We start from the raw sequence: 24,937 nt of genomic DNA on the forward strand, positions 1-24,937 counted from the left end.
GAGGAGTTGTAAATCAGTGATAGTGTGTTTTGCATGCACATGGTCTCCAACAAGCCGTCAACCACCTTTGGTAGTGCAGACACATGTGATTTAGAGGTAAATAAAAAGTAATGTAATAATATAATTATTATTCATTAATTAATTCAATTATAATTCATTAGATATTACCTAAACTGTTTATAACATTGCTATAACATCCCTTCAGTACTATAATCATGTGAAGACAGGGCTCTCATAAGTGCCGCTTGAAATTTGCTTTTTTAAAATAAATAAAAGACAATAGACTAATTAATCATCAATAAACTAGTCAAATTGAAAAGGAACAGATAATTGGTGAATTACGAGCTGTTCTACTTGGCAGAGTGAAGGGGATGTAGCTCAGTGGTAGAGCGTGTGCTTCGCATGTACAAGGTCCTGGGTTCAATCCCCAGCATCTCCAGATCATCATATACCTTTCCATCAGTTGGAAAACACACCAAAGCACATCATGTAAATCGAATATACACTACTTTTCAAAATTAGCAGTCAATATGGACTAAACTGTGGATAATGTTTAATTGCAAAATGCATTAAACAATCACATCTTTGAAGTTTTCTGCAGCAGGACCATATCTGTAAATACTGTAAGTAACAAAATTCCTGTGTTCATTTTCTCTGAGTTAAACACTGAAAAATGCTTGTGAACAACTGATTAGATGATTTTTCACTCAAGACAAAAGCTCTGGAACATGCCAGAGATTACATATCAGCTTTTCACAAGGACTTTAAAGCTTTTCTATGATAACACTTGAAAGGAACTGCTCTCCATTCATGCACAGGTCAATTTCACTCTACTCTGTAGTAATATGTACATTTTAAGCCTCCATTAATTCTAAATTTCAACCTAAAAACTGCCTGTTTGAGTGTAGAGAGGTGAACGCTTACTCAACATACACACAAAAATACAGAAATCAAGAGTGGTGGGTCTAGATTTTATTTTGAAATTCGGTCTTCCATTGTAGATGGAATCTAATGCAGCCATAAACACAGAGGTATGAGGAGGTTGAAACTGTATGAATCATTGCTAAAACAGTACGCAGACAGAAGAAAATTCTTTTACTTTCAGGTAGAGTCAGATCTTTGCTCACTGTCCAACACTGCAAAAGCCAAAAAGAAATTGTTAAAAACTGACCAGTCATGTTTTCAGTCACCCAGTCTGAAGGGGGGAGTTGTACTGTGGGCCATAATGTGAATATATAAGAAATTGTACAAGAATGTTTTTGTTCAGGCATGATGCAAAATAGTGCTCCTCGGTCTGCTCCTGGGGCCGTCTGGAAGACAGCAGCTAGTTGAAAAGCAGATGAAGTTCCAGGTAGTTACTGCAAGAAAGAGGAATACACATAAATAAATACACTCTTAACTTTCAATCATTACCACTTACTATACCATTTCAAGTTCTGGTACATTTTATTGTTAGCATTGCTCAATGCCACAACACATATGCAGTCTACAGGGTCACTCTACCAAACAAATGTACCATCAGAACTGTGCAACCAGTGGCTGCTACAAAATAATATTTCAATTTAAATTACTTTCAAAATACTCAAACAAAAAAAGGTGGGCGGGGGATTATAAAACTATGTGGACTAAGAAATAAGGTTATCAAGTCCACGCTTTGTGCTAGTGCTAGTCTTTATCTCGAAAAACAGGCCAATATTGCTGTAGCTCACATTAAGTGATATAGCACTTTTACTGTGTATATTACAACATTTCAATATTCTAATCATTACTTTCAAAAGTGGAATGATATTTAGTGGGGAATACTGTGTAATAAGACTACATGGCACTGGTTAATGTCTTTGGGAGGATGGGCACATCATAGGTCAAACCCCTTCACTAGAAGTCTTGTTTAACCAGTGTTATTTTGTGATTATGATGGCACACAGTGAGATCAGTCACAAACATGTGGAGGATTACTTAATTTGTAGGTGTTGTCTATTTATTAGTAGGTAGAGCTTTAATATATTTTTTCCTTATAGCTAATAAAAACTCTCAAAGTCATAAAGTCATCTGCTGCTGCCTTGGAAATTACACTGAATAAGTATGAGAACATGTTTAGACCTGAACCTGGGCTCACTCTCAGCAGATTTTAATGGCTATGCTGTGATTTCGACTATATTTACTTTGAGGCACGTTCCTACTCAGTCAGTGAGGGCTTAGGGCCGTCAAATCATGTGCAATCAAGTGCATGAGGGCTCTCTTGTGCACGTTCTGCAGACCAGCAATGGTCCAGCCAGAAAACATTAAGAGTGCAGAGTGGGAATCTCTCTAAGCCTTTTACCAGCTAGGGAGTTCTCCTGCTTGCTTCATGACATGTGTGTCTCTGGAAACTCAGATGAGTACTTACAAATTTCTCAACCAACAGGCCATCTTTGAAGAAAAGCATGAATGGTGTGATGCCATCCTCACGGTAATCCAGCAGTCCAACCATGCCCTCTGGGTTCATGGACTCTCCTGTGAAGAACTGTGACAAACGACAACATGTCAGAAAACAGCCAAAATTCAAAGAGATCCGGGTCTTGTGTAAACTGGCAGACTATAGGGTACAATTATGAAGATGAAGGTTTATAAGTATATACACATGGCATTTTAACTAATTAAATGTGTCATGTTATTTTTTAAATACATTTCAATTTTAGTCTGTTTCAATTTGGGAGACATGTCAGCAGGTGCATGTGTGTGTGGTATAATGCATAGCAGGAAAATGTGCTGCTTTTATTACACCACATCATCACATTCACTGGTGATCCGGTTGCTGTAAACAGATTCTTCACATTTGTCCAGTGCCATCAAAATACCCACCATCACAAAAGCTCTGTTATTTCTGAAAGACACCAGGTGTATCCAACTGGTTGCAAGTAGGTTCTAGTGAATTTTGAGTCATCTGGATAACGTCCAACCTCTCAAATGTATAACTGCACTGTTGAAATACTTTATGAATTATTGCTCCCAACTCAGCAAACTGGGAGTTATTTTTAGCCTTAATAGGTTTTGTGAATACTGTGTGTGACTTGACTTTGTGGCTACCTGGTAGTTCTTGATGTTTCCCACGATCTTCTTAACTTCGGCTGTCATGCCAAGCGTGAAGGCCTCCACTCTCTCTGGATTGGACTCTTCCAGTTTGGCCTTAATCCTGGACATGCAAAAGAGCGACATGCTTTGGCATTTCTGGGTAGATTCAAATTACCAAAAAGTTACAGATGGGGATGCACCAACTGAACCTTTTTCTCCCCAACACCTTAACTCTGGGAACACCCAATACATGTGATTCATTCATTCAAAGCACCAAAACTTACACCTTCACATATTCCTTGATGTATGTCAAGTACTGCTTCTTGTCGAAGCCCGTCTCCTGTAGTTTGTGGTTGAGGATGATGTCCACGCCACTTACAGAGCTCGACTCTGTGGACTCGATTGCCTCTTCAGCAGAGGCGTTGGCCCCAATTAAAGCATCATCAATGTCGTCTGACCTGGAGACGGTCTAGACACAATAGGCAGGGGAGAACACAGGACAGGCATAAGGGGGGGGGGGGGGGGGCATCAATTAGTGAGAAGTGAAGAAGCCCATCAACACTACATGCATTTGTATTGTGTCTAAATTTTATGTATTATTTTTAAATAGGTTATGGCATTATCAAGCAACTGGTTTTCCACATGGGTAGCTTCACTGTATTTACACATTCCGCTGGAAAGTAACTGGAAATACCCCATGGCATGATTTAACTTCACCTTATCTTTAAAGTTATGGATGTGTAATAATGACAAGTCGGAAATGCCTTAATATATATTTTACAAGAGATTAGAGACATTTGTTGAACAGGATGAACTGGTGAAATGTCATTTTCAGTGTGGTCTAGCTTTAGGCCAACTACGTGGAGAGAAAGCTCCAGAGATTGACCACACATAATACAGCTGCCACCGACCCATGTATCAGGGCTACAGCTGATTGTGATGATTTTTTCTTAAATTTAAACTATATAAACTAAACACTGTTCACAACTTCAGAGCTGAACAAAGCTTCTTCAGATTTCTTATTTTGCTGGACCAAAAGTCTTCCAGTTGCTTGCCTCAAGGATTAATCATGTCAGCTCTTTTGTGTAACAATGACTCACCTTTCCTTCAACTTCATAGAACAAGCCACTTTTAGTTTCTTTGATTTTAAAGGCGTCTGAGAACATCTCATCACCTGGGGGAAGAACACATCCATGTGACCGATTTGAACAAAGCACATCCCCAGACTATCTACTGCAAGCTTTATATAAACTACAAAGGACATTTTTGCGGGACAGTAGAAGTTAATTACCATCTGGACCTTGTTTTAATGATTATATAAACAAGAGAAGAAGCCACGACACATTTTCATAGTATCGATGCTAATGGTAATTCTAGAAAGATCTGCTAGTCAGACATCTCCCCTTATATAAAACTGCAGCTAGTGGCTACATGATCCCGAAAGGCCACATACACCACGTTTCTCTAACATGACTGACACTGCATTTATATCCTGAACCACCGTCCCGTATCACATCACCCCACCCTGGTATGACTCAAGACACGGTAGTCACACTTTCCCACTTTTAGCCAACTTACCGGCAGCTGTACCGTGGCCAGAGCTAAAAGTCTGCCAGGCCGCAGTGGCGGTGGCTAGCCAGACAGAGTGGCTAACACTTAGCAAACTCATTGTTTAACATGATAAAGTTCTCCGTTTTGTGTTTTTTTTTTTTTTGTTGGACGATGGTGGTGTTAGCATATGGCTAGCGCTAGCCGCGGAATAACACGAGTTAGCTAGCTAGCCTGGCCAACTCTCTCTCTCTTTCTTAACATAATAACACAGCCAAAATAACGGCCGCAACGGATATGCTAACTGATCAACATGAAACAGTACCAAACACATGATTACTTACCGCTGATGACGCACTTGTAGATGATCATTTTGCTGTTTCGGTGTTAAATCTTTCAGAGACAGAAAACAGGCCAGCCACCCTACCAGCACGGGAGAGGTAAAAGACCGATCAGGCCGCGAGTCAGTGAATTTACATCCTGCTGACGTCACCGTGGTTCGACAAAGGCTCTGAGCTTTTGAGCTTTGGTGCCACTTTGACATGGTGGCCAAAAGTGGTACTACATGTCCCCATCCACAGGGCACGAGGGGTCACTCAATGGCTTGATGAGTATGAAAAAGATGTGAATCTTCCTTATTGCGCTTAAGAGCTTGACTCCGCAGACAGTTTACTTGACTTGAATATGTTTGCCGATTATAATTTTCAAGAAAATGTTACCGCAATGCACTGCAATTTTGTAAGATCTTGGTTGGCGAGTGGACCTCAAACCTTGCAACTATAAAGGGAAAGAAGCTCTAATTCAAACGAGGCTAGAACACTGAAATACGCCTGTAAAATCTTTTCAAATGATATTCAATAAATGCAATGATCTGTTCAAATTCAAAATTCTCAGTGTGTAAGTAATTTGTTGATCAACTTTTAAATGAACTACTAAAACAGGCATAAATAAATAAATAATGTATTGAGAGAAAGAAAGCATCAGACATTCATATCAGTTGTAACAGGGGATGTAGCTCAGTGGTAGAGCATGTGCTTCGCATGTACAAGGTCCTGGGTTCAATCCCCAGCATCTCCATCATCTATGACAACCTCACTTCAACTACATAAAATGCTTATTACATAGCAGTGATCCTGTTAACACCATGATCATGTGAAAACAGGTCTCTTGTAAGTAGCTATTAAATGTTGATGTTAGATACTACACCAATGAAATAATCAGCCAAAGACCAAGTTTTACAACTCTTTTTGTAAATATGTTAATGACAATTTAGACGCAAGTACATCAATAAAGCAAGATAACAATGAAACATATCTTTAATTTATTAGCAAAAATTACTTTTAATTTCAGGAATTTCAGGAAATCTTTGCAATATACTGAGTGCATAGGTAGACAGTGGAGACATGGATAGGCCATTTTGACATGTCACAGGAGTAAAATTACTCCTATAATAAAATTCAGTTTCACTCTTGAAAAGGACAGAGCCAGTGTCCTACTAAGACGCGTCAAAATGTCTGCTGGGAGAAAGGCCCCAGTAGTGGTCTGCGTAGTTTACATGGACATTATGGTACTTTTTTTTCTCTTGTGAACACACTGTTACAGTCTAGCCATGAATCCAACCATTAAGAAATAATTTTCATCAGGAGATACTTTTCAGAATTAAACTAAATTTATTGCCCTTTTTTTAGTAAATACATTTATTCAGTTACTATTTTAATAAGTTTATCCATCAAAACTAATTGACATTATGCAGTCAGTTCCCCCAATCATCACTTCATACAAATGTATGAAGTTACAAAAATAGACATAGCTAGAAAAACTGTAAACTCAAGTCATGAATGCAATCAGCTTACAGCCTCTTAGTCATGAACCTCCAAGAAATCCAGGCTTTTACAAAGGACCACGTTTTAATTTCTTTTTTTTTTTTTTTTTTTTTACATATTTTAGCCTATTAATTATTTAGGCTAAAATATTATTAATTAACCACATGCATTTTATATTACTACTGATCATTTTAGAAATCATGACTCAATTTTATTTTACTTTTCTTTAGGTTTGATTGGCTTCACTTCATTTCAGAAACAGTGTACAAAGAGGGATTCCCTGCTCAAACTGCATCTTCATATAAGATAATAATGTATTTAATAAAAAAATAAAAATGGAAAATATTCACTTTACTGGATAACCAACCTCAGGCAGGTTTCAAACCTGTAAAGGCTGATTTTTCTGCTGTACTGAAATTTTCTCAACCCAAAACTACTAATTTGTAGTCTTGAGCTATGGTATGAAAAACATTTGTGTTGTCCTTTAACCTGGTATTAATGGAGGCCAGAGGAGTCAGCCAAACATTTTTTTTCATTCAACCTTTGATGTTTGGTCTGTTTTATACAAAACAGCAGTGGTTTTAATAGGAAGAACGAAAAACATTGAATAGACTGTCCTGACAATAAATACAGTACACATACAAACACACACACTTCAGTAACCACGGAAATAGTAGAAATAAGATTTTGAATCCAGCTGCTTTCTTCGTCATTTTGGCAAGTTGTTTGTTGCATCCTGCAGTTCAACCTGAGTGCTTTACAGTCTGTTTTATTTCTCACAGCAATGCAACAAGCTCAGTTAATCAACAGTCAGTAACATGATGGCAGTATTGTTAATGTAGCTACTCCAAAAGCTAATGTCGTTTTATGACACTAGATCTATATCTTAATCAATATGTAATATGACTGTGACTCCATGGGGGAGACCTGATTATTCAAGGTTGTGGGAAATTCACAGGAAAATATATTGTTCTTTCATACATTTCTGACAAATTTAAATTATAATCTAATGATAAATAAATGAAATAACATAATTAATTTATAACTGATTTCATGGTCCTCCATGCTCTTAAAAAAAAATCAGACAAAAGGATGTACTCAAAACACACACCAACTTGGTTGTGGTGACTCTGGGACCTAAAAATGGGCCCTCATTGCAAGTGAATTAAAAACACAAAATTATACTGATGTCCCTGTAGCCCTGTATAACACATAAAGATGGATTCAGAAGATCAATGCATTTGATAATGCAATTCTTGTAAGCTATCTACAAAAAAAATGAAGTCTGGATCAGTGATAGACAATCATGGCATACGTATGTGGCATATTCTTTTCATTTAGTTAAGTGCGGCAGTTGATAAAATGTTGAACATTTGTCCTGCAATGTGAGATAATGTCGTATCTCACATTGCAAGTATTCATTTAAAAAAATTAGTAGAGGCATAATCAAGTAGTCATCACTTTTTAGGGGCTAACCTTCCACTACATTTCACTGAAATCTGTCGACCTGATTTTGTAGTTTTATCTACAAACAAACAGAACTAAGCATAAACTCCCAGATGGAGGTCATCTGTATATACTGTATATAACCTATATCTCCCTTTTACTTTACACTAACACTTTCCTGGTTCATCTACACTGGAAAATGTCAGGGCAACAATAAAAATGTTCCTTGTGAGATTTGTTCATAATATGTTCCTTAACTTACACACACACACACACACGCACGCGCACGCACGCACATGCACACACACACATGAACGAGCACGCACACTCTTGTCTTACGTTCGATTTGAAGACGCTCACTGACATAATGTATTCCCCTAACCGCTTACCTTAACCATCAGAAATAAATGCCTAACCATAAAACAAAGTCTTAGCCCTCACAACAATGGTTTCAAACCAGAATTAGAAAGACACGTACATACATACATGCACACACACACTCCACAGAGCAAAAAAATGAATGAAATACCAGTAGAGGAAGGAACATTTCTCTTATGCTTAGCTACTCTGTGTTCCCTCATTAGTTATATTAAGTCAAGTACAAATCATTTCCCACAGTAGTGACATGTTACTGTCCTACTGGTCTGTTTGCTGCATATTAGTTATGAATATCAGAAGTCCAGACCTGAGACAAAAGGTTTGTGTGAACATACCAGAGCACACACAGATTGGATTTGTAGTACAGGAGGGTAGAAGTCTTAAAAAAAAAAAAAAAAAAAAGTAAAAAAGTGTGATGTTAGTGTGATGTTTAAAAGGACTTCTCCTGCATTCAAAAGTCTTACAAGTGAGAGGGGATGTTACAAAAAAGGAGGATTTTTGATTTCTATGTAAGCAAATGCAAAGTTATTTGCATATAGTATATGATTGCAGGAACATACTGCTACAAGAGAAATACAATTTTTCTCTTTCCATTACCTAGAGCTTTCTGACGTAGTGATTTTTGTGTGTCATATGTGGAAGAATTATCAAACCACAACTAAGACATTGTGTGCCTAAAGCATTTTTCTCAGTTTTCACACAGAATATGACTCAGCCACTTTGTAGAGTGGACTTTGTTAGAAAAGCCTCTCGTCCACAGTCTTCACTTCAGCTGCTGCAGCTGCTTACTGACGAATCAAAGGTGTGATCTGTGCTCAGGAGGCAAATTTGACTCCGCTATATTAAACTCCATCTGTGTCTCATGTAGGCACTCAGAGCAGTGAAAACTAATAAAAACGCAGAGCTCACATCACTATGTGAAATGCTAAGAGTGATGAAAACATTCAAAGTGCAAGAAAATGTTTTCGGTTTTACAAACCCAACATCAAAACTGACAGTTTGTGTTGACAACCAGCATCTCAACTGCTAATTTTTAACAAAATAGTAGTTACCACATTCAGTCAACTACTATACACATTTAATAAGTACCTATAGGTAGGTTTAATTGAATTTGGATATTTTTCGCAGTGTATTTACTGTGGTAATGCACTGGTAATCTGGTAGTGCTACTGCTGAGCCATTAGAGACATATTTACATTATTATTTCAGTTATTAGATATTAATTTTCCATTTAAAATGTGGCCATGTTTCAGGTCAGTGTCCTTTGCCTGGACTGTTTGCAAGTTCTCATAGAAAGCAGATGAAACAGGACAAATACACAGTACAACACCAGTAATTTCTCATGAATTACCCTTTAGGCAACTACTGTAAAATAGAAAATATTGTAAAGTAAAGTAAAACTGCAGTGTTTTTACAGCTTTGCAGTTTTCTAACATGTCCACAAGAGGGCGATGTGTTACTTTCCTCTGAATGCTGTCTTTAATTGAAATGAAGGAACTCTGGAGATCTGTAACATACCAATAGGATCAAAACTGGAGTGTCAGATATTATTTCCTGACAGAAGGTGAGGGTGTTAGACTCTCCACACCCTCTGTTCACTGCAGCTTCCCAGTGGCTGCCAGTGGAATACACATGGTTTGACTGGTTTGTTCTGGCAGCTCCTGTGTGTCACTGTGCAATCACTGCAGTTCCCACATCCTGCTGACTGCGGGGCCTCCTCTTGTCCCCTTTTACGCAGTCGATTCATGCTGGATCTGGATATAACAGGCCTGAACAGAAACACATGGGCATGTTTAAAGACCTGCACTACCTAGATTCAGGTGAATTGAGAAATACACATATGAATGTATGTGAGTGAGCAAGAAAATAAATTAGTGTTTTTTTTTTTTACTATATTTGTGGGGTCTGAAACAAGAGCCCTCTATACTTGTGGGGTCTCACAAGTTTCAAGGGCTGCTTGAGGGGTAAGACTTGGTTTATGGGTTAGTGTTAGAATTAGGTTTAGGTTAGGATAAGGAAGTAGGGAATGCATTATGTCAATGATGGGTGATGAGGGGGGTGGGGTGGGGTCCCACCTTCAGTGTTGTGAACATTAGTCCCATCTCTCCATGCTGGACGTTGGGGTCCATCAGATCTTCTATCAGATTGACCTCAGCTCCCAGGTTCCTGATCCTGGAGAGCAGAACAGTTAAAACATGTTCAGTCACCAGCCTACAGCCTTTGCTCACCACTCTGTGTTAGCTGCACTGAGTTACAACTGAATGTCATTAAACAATACTAGTACCAAATAGCAGCAAAGTGCCTCTTAGAACTGGCCACTAATATATAACTAAATAGTCATGAAACAGTACGAGCATGAATAAGAATGTGATAATACAACCGACAGAGTGAAGTGATAAGACCAACTTTTCAACTTTTACATCTACTAACACAGTGTGTGTGTGTTTGTGGGTGAGATAACACACCTAGCTCTGAGAACAACGTAGATGAAGAGGGGGAGCAGGTCATCCATGCACCACAGGAAATTACCATCAAGCATAGGTCTTACTTCCTGGGTCAACTCCTCAAATGTTTTCTGGATGACCAGGAGTTTGTCTGATGGAGTAAAGGTGGTGCTGTATGTGCAGGGGGACAAATATTTTAATATTTAACTCATTATTTTACATAATAATGTATGAACTTTAAATGTTGTAAATGCTCTGAGTTGTGCTGTATTAGTGTTTGAATAATCTGCCACGTCATGTCACATGAGGTCAGGGTTTGCTTGGATTTTTCAGGTACTGATGATGAGTTTTAAAATGAGGAGCTTAGTGTGTGTGTTAATTCAGTGTGGTCATGTCTCTTGTACATCATGTCAGTTCACATGGCAGCTACCTGATTTGTTGGAGTGTCTCTACAGCAGAAACGAAGCAGGCATCTTTACTGCTGGACACAATCTGAGATAGAAGCAGAGAAGCTGTTATATTACAGCAGACGTGACTGTAAACACATACAGCACATCATAACTTTATGTTGGAATGAGAGGTAATCTATAATGTGTGATAGTAATAGACAGATGGATTGAAAACTGGTGGACAAAATGACAGACAATAAGAAAAGGTACACAAGGAGAAAACAGACAGTTGGTATCTGACCTGCTTTTTCTCTCCAAGAATTGACATCCACAACGGCCAGAATTTCCTACAAGAGGAAAAAAAATGATGACTTCTACACAAACAATAAAAAAATTGCAATAAGGTAGTCTAACAAACTCGATAAAATGTTATCTGTCAATGAAAGGAAACCTCTTGTGTATCTGAGATAAAAGTTACCAAAGCCATAACAGTAAATTTAACACTATCTAGAGGCAGGTTCTCTGCGGATTTACAAACAAATGTGTGCGCGTGCTCGCGCGTGCATTTGTGTGTGTGTGTTGCATGTACAAACTCACTCCTGCACTCCCAAGAAGCTGAGCAGTGACTGGTCGGGCTGTTTGTTGAGTCGGAGGATGCGCTCCCAGTACTGGGCCTCCTCCTGCTCCTCCTGCAGGCAGTACAGGGTAAAGAGAGGAGGGTAGAGTCGAGGGAGCAGCAGAGGGAGGAGCAGAGAGGAGCAGCTCACCACCACAACACTGGAGAACAAAGGTGGAGGAAGAGGAGAAAAAGAGAGAGATGTAGGTTTAATGTACAGCTTGTCTGTTTCAGTATCACAGAGACAGATGAGCTGACTAGAAAGTGCCACCTGGCTGGGTCTTGTTTGGATAACGTCATCTTGTGAGTTAACATGACAATCACTACCCATCGCTCTGAGTGTGTGTGTGTGTGTGTGTGTGTGGATGCTCACCCTTGCTCTGCTGTGTTAGAGTTGTGCCTGCTTGTGGATGGGGAGGTTGGAGGGTCTGGGATGATGCCACCATCATCTGGTAACCCTGGAAACAGAAACCTGCAAGCAAAGTGTAGTTTTTTTTTATGCTGGCCTACACATATCTAAAAAAACATTTTATTTCATTTATTTTGAATTTCCTCCTTGTTCTTTCATTCTTTGTGTTGGTGTTGTTTTTGTGGTTTTTGCTTGGAAAGCTGTAGACTGAAATATCAGCATCAGAGTGGTATACTGATATTAATATTAATACCAATCTGAACATAGCACGCAACTACAGATGTAGTCATTGTGTCCACTGTATCACGACTAAGGTGGGCCCTCACTTTCCTCACTCGTGTCTCTTCCTCACATGGGAGGGAGAGAGACGTGAGGAATAGATGTGAGGTTGGACGGTGTGTATTCATCAAACGGGAGCCTGTCCTTTTACTGTCCCATCAGATCAGCTGACCAATCAATAAAGACATTACGATCACAGGGGTGTTGATACACCTGTGGACCTCCTCTCTGCTCACACCTCATCTCCTATGAGGAACATTGAAGGGATTGGAACATGGTTGATGATAGTGGACCTCGATCAGTTTCCACGACACGGAGGATGGGAAGAAGAGTAAATTAGCAGAATGGAAAACACCCTTGATTTAGTTTCTCTTCCTTTTTCTAGAAGAAGCCAACCCATAGTACTGATTTTTATCATAACCTTGATTAATCTATGTACATTTTTAAGTTTAATAAATCATTTTCACTTTCGATTCAAACCATGCGTGTTCTCCCCAAGCAGCAATCTCCGGGGCTGAATATGAAGCCAACACACAAGTGCCAAAAACTGCAGGTCTTCAAATGGCCACTTGAAGCTGGCTCCAAAAGTGAGTCAATCCCCACTGACTGTCACGTTAAAATGACTTTACAGCAGAAATAAACAACGGTTTTGGTCTCTATAGCTAATTTACCCCTTCATGACAACTGTACGAGGAGAATCTTTATATACCTCACCCATTTAAATCTTATTATGACTTAAAGACATGCATAATTGACGGCATGCCACTTTGATTGACAAGTGGGTGAGCGTATACTCTGGCTTCACATCCAGATACCCTATCTGGGTGTAACTGGAGACAGAAATGCAAAGACAGAGCAGGAGAACAGAAGAGGAATCTACCTGACAATGCTGTAGTAATGAATGAGGTAAGCCTGGACCTCTTGGACAGCCAGCCTGAGCAGCCTGCGGTTGGATCCCACGCCGACGTAAGTCATCCTGTAAACTGTAACCAACGTCTCCACTAGCCAGCCCAGAGGGTGGAGGGGGGTCTCACATGCCTGACATACAACCACACAAACACAAATCCTTAAAAGTAGTATGTCAATATCAAGTATTATATGTCAAGTATTATATCACTGACAAACAGATAGCCATGTTTTTGCTTACCTCTAATAAACCAAACAAAGGTAAAGTGTTTCCAGTGACTGTAAATCAACATGTAGTTGTTTTACAGCAAAAGCCATAATCAGTTCTCCTCACTCACTGGAAGGTTTTTAGTGACATTTTGATTTTATATTAACATACTAATAATGTAAAAGGTCTGTTCCTCTCATTCTTCAGCATCGCTGTGTCCCAAAGTGTTGTACACACAGTAGTTAAAAAAGAAAAGAAGGAAAACAAAAAAACAACAACAACAAAAAACAAAACAAAAGATAAGAAACATTTGGGTAGCCTGCCTTAGATTTCAGGAAGAAACACTGGAGTATTATTACCTATTCTGATGAATACTCTGCTTCCATCTATTGTACTTTATTCTCACTTCTCAGTCTATATACACCGTCAATTTCTACAGCACGAATCAATGTACAGATCAGCACAAAGACAGAGACACAGAAAGTTTTCTTGTACCTTGATGAGATATCGTCGTATGTTGTCATAGTTTGCAGTGGTGACAGGTTCTCCGTGCTGGGGAATAAACTCCAAACACTCCAATACTTTGCTCTGAGACCTACTGAGGTCTGGGCTACGCACACAAAAACAAACACAGAGACACACATTCACTTATTTTAATTTGCAACATTATATTTTAGAAACATACAGCATAGGAACACTTAAATTTGCTTTGGTGGTTGGGTGTGTGTGTGTGTGTGTGTGTGTGTGTGTGTGTGTGTGTGTGTTGCTGTATCTACCTGTGGCGCCGTGCAGTTGTTATGGTAACAGCAATGTTCTCCCAGGCTGCAGTCCTCTCTCCTCTCCCAGCTGCATCACAGCCCAGTCGACTCCAGCATTCATTAAACACACAGACCCACCTCTGACCTGCAGGCACCACATACTGACCCAACCTGCTGCACATGCAAACATTTTAAACATTTTTAAAATACCAAAAAGGACGTAAAGTTCTAGATGATACGTATTCTGTCTCATATTTAAATATTAGGGATTGACCGATGTGGTTTTTTCAAGGCCTATATACTATACTGATTATCGGTAATCAAGGAGACCAATAACTGATATTTGGAACCGATATGCCAACACTAAACTACTGCTGTATAAGGACACTCACCGTGGCGTCCAGGTGTTTTTATTATTTTGTCCACCCCATTTATATCAATAAAAGTAGGTAAATAACAGAAGTACCTTTGTATAATGCAACACAGCTCAATTATAATCAATAACTATCTAAACCAATTTTAATAAAAACTGAACATTGTAACCTCCATGCAAGAGGATTTACTGTAGGACTGTTGTATTAGACTACATCAGTTTTATCTACATGTTCCTAATAAACTGACAACTGAGTGTATATTAGTAATTATCAGTTGTACGCACAGACTGCAAAGGAATTAATTGGTTGATTTCAGTGCTGTCCTCACCTGTGAACTGATTCACCTGGTAACTTAAGGATGCTTCTTAATTTAATAGTTTTATCATATATTATTATTATCACCAAATAAGATGTTTTAACCCTCCCCTTTTAAAATGTAAGGCCCTAACACATTTACTCAGAGATATTTTATTTTATCGGTTAAAAAAAAAAAAAAAAAAAAAAAAAAGATACCGATAATTGGAAAATGCTGAATATTACCACCGATAATCGGCCAGGCTGGTAATCGGTTGATCCCTATTAAAAATATCCTGTCATGCGTCTGGTAAGAACCAGCAGTCTCACTTTAATTCTCACATTCACAGATAAGCACACAAAAGCCTGTTCTTTTGAAATCAATTCAGGATTCAGGTTAAATCCTGATTTTAAATAGTGCAAGGTAATACTCACAACAGGCTGTTTCTCTCTTTGTTTTCAGGTTCATCGATTGGTTTGGTGTATGTTCCCACCACCTTCAGCCCTGCGCTCCACTCTCCACTGAACAGGCCGTCTATACAATCACCGTTAGCCAGGGACAAAACACCCTGAAGAAGAAGGGAGAAGTAGTCAATGTGAAATTATTTTCAGAATGTTGCAGTTGGGTTTTGACTTTCATGATAGTGACATGTAATTATTTTGCAATAACTTCAGTAACAACTAAGGCTGCACGATATGCCAAACAAACTAAATTGCGATTATTTTGGCAGATATTGCGATATGGGATTTCAGTTGAAGGGGTCACTTTTGTGTTTCATTTTCACTGAAAAAAATATAAAAATGATGATGATGTGATTTTTGTTAGGTCTTGCATCAAACAAACATGTTCCTTTACGTCTGGAGAATATAATTTATAGGTAGGGGAGTCTCTGTTGCACATTGAACATTTATGGTGCTGGACCACTGGACATCAATACCTTTATGGACATGGCAGACAAAGAGCCAGAGCATACAGATAAAAGAAGAGAGACATTCTTACTACCTTCCCGTTGACGGTCCAGTCATCAGAAAACTCCCCATTGAGAGCTGTGTCGTCATCTGACAAAAGCAGCCCTGGACCCTGATAGAAAGTACACACTGCATCAAACTTTATACAGTCATATTACAAATGCACAATGATAAGAGTGGTGTCCATAGATTGCATCTTTTTTTTTTGGAAGCAATCTCTGATATATTTAAAACAATAAACCTCCATACGTGTCAATGAGCAACCCATTACCACAACGGAGTCTTTCACATCCCTTGGCACACACATCAATAATTCTCTCAAGAGGACAATTAATACAGACTACCTCATCAACACATAACACTAACATCTGTACTTCCTCAGATGTTGGATCTACACTTGGATCTCTGCACATCCAATCATGTATATGTGAGTACTACCAGAGTACATACTTAAGGGTGAACTTACATTCATCTTGTTCTCTTTGAAGGTCCCTTCATAGTACACACTGGACTGCGTGACAACCACAGCGCTACCATGCCTCTGGTCATCCAGCCACAATCCCATATACTTCTCACCTCTGGGAAAACAAATGAGATCAGGGTCTAATGACAGCAGTGTGATGTTGCTAATGAAATTTAAATTCCTTCACTGCACATTTTCAGTACAGTCAGAATGACATTACTATTTGGGAAAGTTTGCGATTTCAATGATTTCAAGTAAGATTCCACTGAAATACTGACTGAAACTACAGTTGATCATAAAAACAAACTCATTATTTATCTGTCAACAAATATTCAGGAATATGTTTTAAAATTATCAAGGCTTTTTTTTTTTCCTTTTTCCTTATACAAAATCGACATGATAGTTTCTTATTATCAAGGGAATACAAGGAAAAGATTCAGTCTCTAGGGTTTCCAGGCTAGAAGAAGAAGCATTCCTCATGAGGGAGTGTTTGCCACAAATAGTAAATATGGATTTCCAAATTTTAAATGCTAAATAGGAGGTTTTCTGAGGTTTAAAGCAGAAGAATTAATCAGACCTGGTGATGTCATCGTAGACGCCGTATCCTGTCTTCCTGTCCTGCACCCACTGGCCAATGAAAACGCTGGAGGTTCTGACCTGTTTACCGGAGCTCAGCATGCCGTAACCGTGCCGCTGCCCATCACAGAAACAGCCCTCGTACACCTCGCCACTGGCATACCTAGGCAGAACACACAGAGCCATGAATACAACATCACGGAGAGTGGTGCTCTTCATGCTCATGTGTAGAGAAGTGCACTAAGACAGCCGGGCTTCTGTGCTCAATTCCAACACAGGCCGCTGATTAAATCAAAATACCATATATTGAATGATTTAGTACTCCAGCCCCAATTTTTATGACTTGGGATCCAAGTTATTGCTGAGACAGAGTTGATGACTAAAGACGGAATAAGACTGAATATTGTCCTTGACATTTGTGACTTGGTGTCAAGTACTGCTACTTAACACTTGAGACATGACTCCTATGACTTGAGCTGTCATGCTCAGCTGTCATATGCCACTCTCTACCTTACTAAAAAGTCAAAAGAAAACAGTGTACTGACTTGTACTTGCCAAAACCATGGATCTTGCCATCTCTCCAGTGTCCTTGGTAGGTGTCTGGTTTATTCAGCGCTTTGTTAGGTATTATACATTCCCCATAGCTGGAAACAAAAATAACAATTATACAGGAATGTTGCAACAACAGTTTATGATTTGCCATTTAATCACACATTTTTAAATAACACAAAACGAAACGACTAATTATTAATAATGTAACAATTTAGGCTGGCTATCAACATTATTTTCTGTTTCTGCAAGTTCATCACAAATCTGCATGACAGTTGAGATGATTCATATGAGAAATGAATAACATTTTAACCAGCTCTTTAGTACTACACCAGGTTACTGTACTGACCCATCCTCCTGTCCATTCTTAAAGTTCCCGGTGTACGTCCGTCCATCTGGCCACTTCATGGTTCCTCTGTAAAAAGAAATTATATTTTACTATTTGTACATACGATTTGCACAAAGCCTGTTTTACACTCGGTGGCCATTTAATTAGCTACTGCCAGGTTGACTCAACTTAAGCCTTCATTCTAACAAAGTCTGGACTGAACAATGCTGGAAATGGTCTGTTTAGATCCTTGTCCACCCTGAACTCTTCCCTGTAGATAGATTGACTGCTCACTCATTCAAACTCACTATCTCCTTGCCCCAGAAATCCCTACTGATATGAGGTCTGAGGGCTAAACTAAAGTCCCTGTCTCTGCCCTAGTTCTGCATGTTTTAATTAATTCATACTGGTGTTATCGTTGTGTGGTACTAACTACACTGTAGATATGAGTTGGGAACATTTCAAACATGCTCTCTAACCTGCCATGAATTCGTCCTGCCAGCCAGCCCCCGTTGTAATGGGCGTCTTTAAACCGTCCTTCTCCAGTGAACATGTAAGAAGCGGTGCGAGACATTGCCGCCACCCCTGGCAATGACCCCTGACCTCCACCACCCAGCACCTGATCCACTGCTTGGTTAAGAGATCGCAGCCACTTGTTCTACAAAGAGAGAGAAAATATAAAACACCTTGGATGAACATCAAAACTTTCGTAAGTGTGTGTATAATAAGCGTATAAACATAGATGTACCTTCTCTTGTGGTGTTGAGGCCACCACGGTGAAACTCTCCTCTGGACATGTAATTTTGATGGCATAGCTGAAGACACACAAGACAAGGACAATAATTACCTTGATCTGTGGAGAAGTGTTCATCATTCTATATGTATGCTAAACAAAGGGTTTCACACAACGAGAAAAAAATTTCAGAGTAGAAAGTAATAATTTAAATTAGCAGTAAAAATAATAATTTGGACAAGTGCTTTGGGGAATATAAAACAAAAAACAAAAAATTGTAACATCAGAGGACAATTTAGTTATGTAGTCACGCGATTTCCAGAGAAAACAAAAGTCTGCAAATTAGCAAGCAACCACTGAGGCTGGATGTTCGCTAGCGCTCTTGTGCCTTAAAATGCATTTCATCTGTTTGCCACTAGATGCTGGCAGAGCCAATTTAACTTCATCTAAATCGTTTCTCTGGGAAAAAATGGTTCCATTGTTTGTTTATTGACAGGTTTCTCAGCCATCACACTCAGCTGTGGCATTTGCTGCTTGTTTGAACAGCTTCAGCTTCAGTAAACTCAAAAAGCAGGATTCAAAGATACATTCAGACTTACAGGTGGTTGTGGTATGAGCAAACAAAGCTTACGCTGTAGCATTACATTAGCTTATGTGGGGGGTGGGAGTGAGTGACATGTCTTCATCATTTGACTTTTTGTTTGCATTAGCCATGTTAGGCTGACAGTCACAGTTTTGGATTTTTAAAAACAACAAACTCACAGTCTGCTGCTGTCTTCAGTGACTGGTTTCACCCATAGGCAGGTCAGAGGATAGATGTGATGCGTGGAGAACTGGAGAGAGGGACAGACAGAGAGAGAGAGAGAGAGAGAGAGAGAGAGAGAGAGAACTTGTTCATTGCATTTTATTACCAACTTTTTGCATATGTGGGTTTTGATCATTCTTATTAGCTAACATCACACTATCTGATCTTATAAAACTATGTCTTCAGAAATGACATGCAAGTTCCACAACACACTGTAAATGTACTCTCAGTTTTGCTATATACATACAGCGCATCCAGAAAGTATTCACACCCCTTCACTTTCCCCACATTTTGTTATGTTACAGCCTTATTCCAAAATGGATTAAATTCCTTTTTTTCCTCATCAATCTACACACAATACCCCATAATGACAAAGTGAAAAAGGTTTTTTTTTTAGAAATTCTTGCAAATTTATTAAAAATAAAAAACTGAAATATTGCATCACAAAATGTGGGGAAAGTGAAGGGGTGTGAATACTTTCGGATGTACTGTATACAGAAAAGGATTCTGTGAGGAATCTTGATTTGGATGAATGAGCTGTCACTGTCCACCACATCCTGATTCTGTTACAAAAAACACATATTTGTCCATTTCCTCCATGGAGTTTTCACCTTCATGATATTTCAATTATGTTTGAGCACTAGTCCTGTATTACCACTAAAACTAAATTAATCTAAACCAGAACAGACTAGACAAAACTAAAACAAACAAATTATTCCTATTATATCTTACAGCATACTTTCAGTTTTTCAACTGGCTGACTTATCACAAGCAAGTTTCAAGTCCTTTTAACTAGAAAACAAAGCAGCTATGAAGGTAGGAAAGTAAAAAAGTTACAGTGTGAGTTAGAGAATTAGCAACAATGCAAAGTAATATGATTTATTGGTGATGCACCAAAATATGCAAAACATCTGATATACTCCTTTCAGTTTAATTTAATCTAGTTTAGCTTAACAAAGGTTAACTATTAAATTAAGAAGGAAAATGTGTTTTCAAATTAATTAAGAAAATAAAGCATCAACTATGTCAATACACAACTTAGGACATGAACCCAAAACCACAAAACGGAGAAAGGAACAGAAGAGGTTTCACCACTGTCTACTGTCTATTAACACACCACCCCACACCAAACAGAAAGGAAACTATTAGATCTCAGTTAGGGTTCAGCAGGAAAGTGTTTTATACTGAAACAAGCACACAGGACAAGGCAACAGTGAAGATGTTATCCTCCAAGAATGAAGAAGTTGTCATCTGGGATAATCAGTGACTGTCATGTCTGCTTGTTCAGAGCTGGTGATGTGGTTGTCTCTTGGATTAGATGCTTTTGAAAGCTAGAACACAGCAGTGCATCCTTTCACCAGCATCTTTATGAGCTATCATGACCATGTTTATTCTCACCACTGACTGGCCACACACACACACACACACACACACACACACACACACACACACACACACACACACACACACACACACACACACACACACACACACACACACACACACACACACACACACACACACACTAAGAGCAGCCTGTTTTGGCAGCAGCTACAGGTCAGTTTGGACAGAATCAGCCATCAGAACAACATGCATAAAATAAATCAAATTTAACACAGAACATCTGCAATGCCAAGGGTGACAAAGCCTGATATTTATCAGTTAGTCTGATATAAATATAACTGATATAAATGGAGTGCTAACAAAGTTTTAAACAAAAACAGAATATTATAACGACAATGGAAATAGGATTTATTGCAGGGTTGCATTAGTTTTAGATAGGTGTATCAAAGGCTCTGGCATCTGAGTGGATAACTAGTAGCTGCAGACCTCTGCAAATCAAACTGAAACCGTCTGGATGGGAGTAAAACGTATTGGGTTTCTTCAGCGAACAGCCGCTTCAACATTACATAAAGTTCTGTGTTAATATTCATTTATTTGCTTACTAATACCATGTGAACCTCCCACGAGTGTGAGCACTGAACAGAGGCCAGCCCACCTATGCCGCTGCAGCTCAAAGCTCAGGATAGCTAAACTGGTTGGTTGGAGGTGAAGTTGGGAAGTCAGAAATACTTACAAAGTTCTGAGAGGGAATGGCACCCTGAGTGAATAAAAGACACAATGTACACATTTAAACTTCATATGCAGAACACGGTAGGTGTCCAGAAGCACCAGGAAGACAGAGACAAACACACAGATCCAGTAGAAGTATGGTCTGATCTGAGCATGGCTGACAAAGATCCTGTGGATTTTCTCTGATGTTTAAGCAGTGGGTGTTGTCCACTGTAAGACAACTTTAAATTAATTTAAAAAGTAAGACGAATGGGTACATTGTACCCTGCTGCAGGCATTGTTAGCTAATCATGTTTACTATCTACAAACAGAAGAAAAGTACCATCATTTGGTTGTATATTTTTTTCTGTTTGCATGCATGTGTGTATGTGTACCTGTGTGTGCACCAGTGCATCGTTGAACAGTATGAACCAGTGGTTGGAGAACCGCCCGGCGTTCTGCAGGGTCAGAGATCTGTTGCTGCTTTCACACACTACACGACGCTGTGGAAGACGCAGAACCTCCTGAAGAACAAACACACATATTTAGCTCCGTTATTTGTCATTTGTGGGATACATGGTTTCTAGAAAGGAGAGGAGTGTTTTAATTGGTAAATCAATCGTCTCCTTTATCATATGAACAGAAACACGATTATCCCTGATTCGTGAAATAAATGTCACAAGCACAGTTGCTGATGTTTAACAACTCAGAGTAGAGCATGCTGTCTTATGTGCATCATCATTTTGGGAATGTGAAATCTCTGAAGATTTTTTCACAAAAACATTACAAACAAGAAGAGGTTATAATCACAAAACACACAGCTCACAGTATTTTTTCCAGAGTGGGTCTTCCAGAAGAGAAATGTGGTTTCAGCCTCCTTCTTCCTCCTCAACAGGGACAAAGACAGGGACTCATACTGACTACAGGCCTGATGGAGAGACTGATACTCGATCGTGAACTGGGGAGAGAAACAATTTTTTTTACTGTATATTTGAACATACAGATGAGTGGCGGTGGGGGCATCTTATAGCCAATACAGTGACAGTAATAACAAAATTACTAAATCATGGGAAACATAGAAAGATGGAAAAAAGGGAAGATCAAAAGAATGTTTGAGTGAAAAAACAACACTAAAAAGGCATACAAAAAGAAGAAGCATGAGGTGAGAGCATAGTTTCATCCTCACCACATCATAGCAGGCTGCCAGCTTGAGCAGGACTCGGCTGTATTGGTGGAGCTGCTGCTGAGGCCAGTATAACAATGAAACCAGATCAACGTCACCACTGACAGACTGTTCTGAAACACACAGCTGAGTGAGCATGGCCTGCTGAGATCCTAAATACTCACTGGACAGAAACATACAGAGAGAGACACAAAGAGAAAAAGGATGCTCTTAGGACTTACTTACTTTCAGTATTTTCATCTACTGATGTATATCTGTTTTGACTTAATGGAAGCTAATCCACCTGCTTTATTAAAAACTTGCTGTCTGGTAACTCTTTCCTGCTGCACAGGGTCACACATGCTTTACACTTATGGTTTGTTTTGGAGCAAAAAATTCAGAGGAACTTTATTATAGCATGAGGATGATCATCAACATCAACAGTGAAACTTTTCCTGCAAATATTAAGGCAGTGCTTAGACAAAAAAAAATCACTTGCTGTTGCTCTAGCTCTCTGCAGTGGCACTCACAGGTCAAATTATTGTGAATTGGGACTCTTCAAGTGAAAACATGAAGTTAGAATAAAAGGAGCTTACAGTGAGAGTTTATGGAGTGACTGGAATCCACCCATCACCTGGAAGTTACCTAATGCAGAACAGTACCTGGAGAGAGACAACGACATTTTATCAGGGGTTTTCATGTTAGTTCATATACTAGATACAGTAGAAGAATGTCAAATGAACTCATTGGTGAAAACAACTTGTACCCTCTAGGTTACATCAGAGGTATTCTTACTTTTGTTGACTTGTTGAAAGTATCTGTACATGCTTTTTTCTTGCACTATCTACTGTCAACAGAAAGTTTGTAAGATTTAACTTTATTTGCTCTGAAAGCCGCATTCCTGGTTTGTGTCTAAAACATAAGATTCTACAAAAGTGTTCACAGTTTGGCTGCGGTGTGGACAGGAATGACTGACTTCAATAACCCAAGCTTTGTATTCAAACAAATACAAAGTCAAATGCAGCATAGATATAATACGCGGGGTCTGTTGTTACTTAAAGCTACAGTATTTGTCTTTGAAGTGCTGTGTGTTGTATGAGAAAATGACACATTTCATATAAGAAATTTGGCAGTTGATCTATAATTATTCCATTCAAGTTATTCTTGACAAATGAAGTGGGATGCTACACAAAGTAAATGAGAGGAACAATAAAGCACAACAAAAGAGTGAAAGTGAGGAAAAGCATAGTAAAAGAGCAAGAATGAAGAGATCTGAAACAAAAGAAAACACCTCTTTCACCCAAAAGAATTGCATGAAAAAAAAATGTAGCAGGAAATAGCAAACGTAAACATGAAAATGGAATAACTGCAACAAATAACAAAATGAAAGTGAAAAGTTAGAAATATTAGGCCAAGAAAAAAAATAGAAAAAACGCCTTTTAGCAATAGCCACTAGCAAATTAAAAAGGGATCACTAGATGGGGCAAGCATCCCATAAAGGCCCTGCATGCAGAATTCCACAGGTCCATATCAAACATCCAAAGAAAAACACCAACCAGTGCAGACTGTTACCCACTAATTATTAATATAAAAAAGAACATTCATATATGGTTATATCTCAAATTTAGCCCCCAAGACACACTGAGATTTCAGGTACTACTGATCAACCTCAGACCCGCACTGCTCTCCAACCACTGACCAGAGTAAACCAAATTATTAAATTAACAGAAGATGCCTGGAACATTGGATGAATCAAACCAAAACTCACACTTTTCTGTCAGAGATATAAAGCAGAGACAGATCCTGACCCAACTATATAATCAATATAATAAATAATAATAAATATATCCCCTAAAATAACCTGTGACAGAAAATGAATTAAAAACACGTTTATCTACTTTTTTTAAATCCATTTACTTTATTTCACTTAATGAATTGTATCAAATTAATCAAGCATAACAGCTGACTTCATTTGTCTGATGTCTGCGCTGAACTTGCTGTATTCTGGGAGAAAAATACAGTGTGGATTTTTTATGCTGAGACAAAAAGGTGAACCTTACTCTTTATAAATGTCCAGGAAGTGCTCGGTGTGTGTCAGTAGTGGAAAGGAGGTGACATCCCGGCCCTGCACATCATGCAGGAAGTAGCTGAGTGACGTGGAGTGTTGACCAATCAGAACGCTCAGACGAACAAAACTCTCACAGAGAGAGAAGAAGAGATGAGTGCAAGGCTCACCTAATGACGGGCACACACCCTCTGAGGAGGAGAGTACACATACACATCATGCATATGTTATTTCACAGAAAAAATTCTTGTATTTTGTGCACAGTCCTTTGCATTTGCTGCCATTTCATGATTTCATTTACATTTAACATAT

The 24,937-nt window shown here is 38.9% G+C and overlaps 2 protein-coding genes and 2 non-coding genes across 8 annotated transcripts in view; 2 read left to right on the forward strand and 2 right to left on the reverse strand.

Annotated features, from left to right (window-relative positions):
• The first annotated feature begins 367 nt into the window (after positions 1-367).
• trnaa-cgc (transfer RNA alanine (anticodon CGC)) lies at positions 368-439 on the forward strand. The gene has a single exon. It is a non-coding gene; the product is annotated as a tRNA-Ala (tRNA).
• A 518-nt stretch (positions 440-957) lies between these two features.
• tpt1 (tumor protein, translationally-controlled 1) lies at positions 958-5,100 on the reverse strand. The gene is made up of 6 exons (XM_056390111.1): positions 4,944-5,100; positions 4,152-4,225; positions 3,336-3,520; positions 3,067-3,172; positions 2,387-2,503; positions 958-1,358 (listed from the first exon to the last, which is right to left on the reverse strand). The coding sequence occupies exons 1-6, from the start codon at positions 4,969-4,971 to the stop codon at positions 1,356-1,358; spliced, it is 513 nt and encodes a 170-aa protein (XP_056246086.1). The 5' UTR covers positions 4,972-5,100; the 3' UTR covers positions 958-1,355.
• A 504-nt stretch (positions 5,101-5,604) lies between these two features.
• Positions 5,605-5,676, forward strand: trnaa-cgc (transfer RNA alanine (anticodon CGC)). The gene has a single exon. It is a non-coding gene; the product is annotated as a tRNA-Ala (tRNA).
• Positions 5,677-5,897: 221 nt separating this feature from the next.
• The window catches only part of LOC130177506 (alsin-like), a 30,023-nt gene continuing 10,983 nt past the window's right edge, over positions 5,898-24,937 (reverse strand). For 3 of the 5 annotated variants that reach the window (XM_056389330.1, XM_056389325.1, XM_056389326.1), the window contains exons 17-41: positions 24,621-24,816; positions 23,157-23,222; positions 22,585-22,744; positions 22,225-22,356; positions 21,794-21,922; positions 21,424-21,447; positions 19,304-19,374; positions 18,557-18,623; positions 18,288-18,466; positions 17,830-17,895; positions 17,477-17,575; positions 16,933-17,094; positions 16,359-16,470; positions 15,927-16,004; positions 15,359-15,492; positions 14,274-14,429; positions 13,993-14,107; positions 13,264-13,421; positions 12,069-12,167; positions 11,677-11,856; positions 11,381-11,426; positions 11,121-11,182; positions 10,712-10,861; positions 10,322-10,418; positions 5,898-10,015 (exon numbers count right to left, since the gene is read on the reverse strand). In XM_056389330.1, the coding sequence (XP_056245305.1) occupies positions 9,977-10,015; positions 10,322-10,418; positions 10,712-10,861; positions 11,121-11,182; positions 11,381-11,426; positions 11,677-11,856; positions 12,069-12,167; positions 13,264-13,421; positions 13,993-14,107; positions 14,274-14,429; positions 15,359-15,492; positions 15,927-16,004; positions 16,359-16,470; positions 16,933-17,094; positions 17,477-17,575; positions 17,830-17,895; positions 18,288-18,466; positions 18,557-18,623; positions 19,304-19,374; positions 21,424-21,447; positions 21,794-21,922; positions 22,225-22,356; positions 22,585-22,744; positions 23,157-23,222; positions 24,621-24,816 (2,777 nt within the window). In that variant the 3' untranslated portion in view covers positions 5,898-9,976. The remainder of the gene's footprint in view (positions 10,016-10,321; positions 10,419-10,711; positions 10,862-11,120; positions 11,183-11,380; positions 11,427-11,676; positions 11,857-12,068; positions 12,168-13,263; positions 13,422-13,992; positions 14,108-14,273; positions 14,430-15,358; positions 15,493-15,926; positions 16,005-16,358; positions 16,471-16,932; positions 17,095-17,476; positions 17,576-17,829; positions 17,896-18,287; positions 18,467-18,556; positions 18,624-19,303; positions 19,375-21,423; positions 21,448-21,793; positions 21,923-22,224; positions 22,357-22,584; positions 22,745-23,156; positions 23,223-24,620; positions 24,817-24,937) is intronic. The other 2 variants (XM_056389327.1, XM_056389329.1) reach the window with 2 other exon arrangements.

The sequence above is a fragment of the Seriola aureovittata genome, chromosome 11 (genome assembly GCF_021018895.1).
Source record: "Seriola aureovittata isolate HTS-2021-v1 ecotype China chromosome 11, ASM2101889v1, whole genome shotgun sequence".
NCBI lineage: Eukaryota > Metazoa > Chordata > Actinopteri > Carangiformes > Carangidae > Seriola > Seriola aureovittata.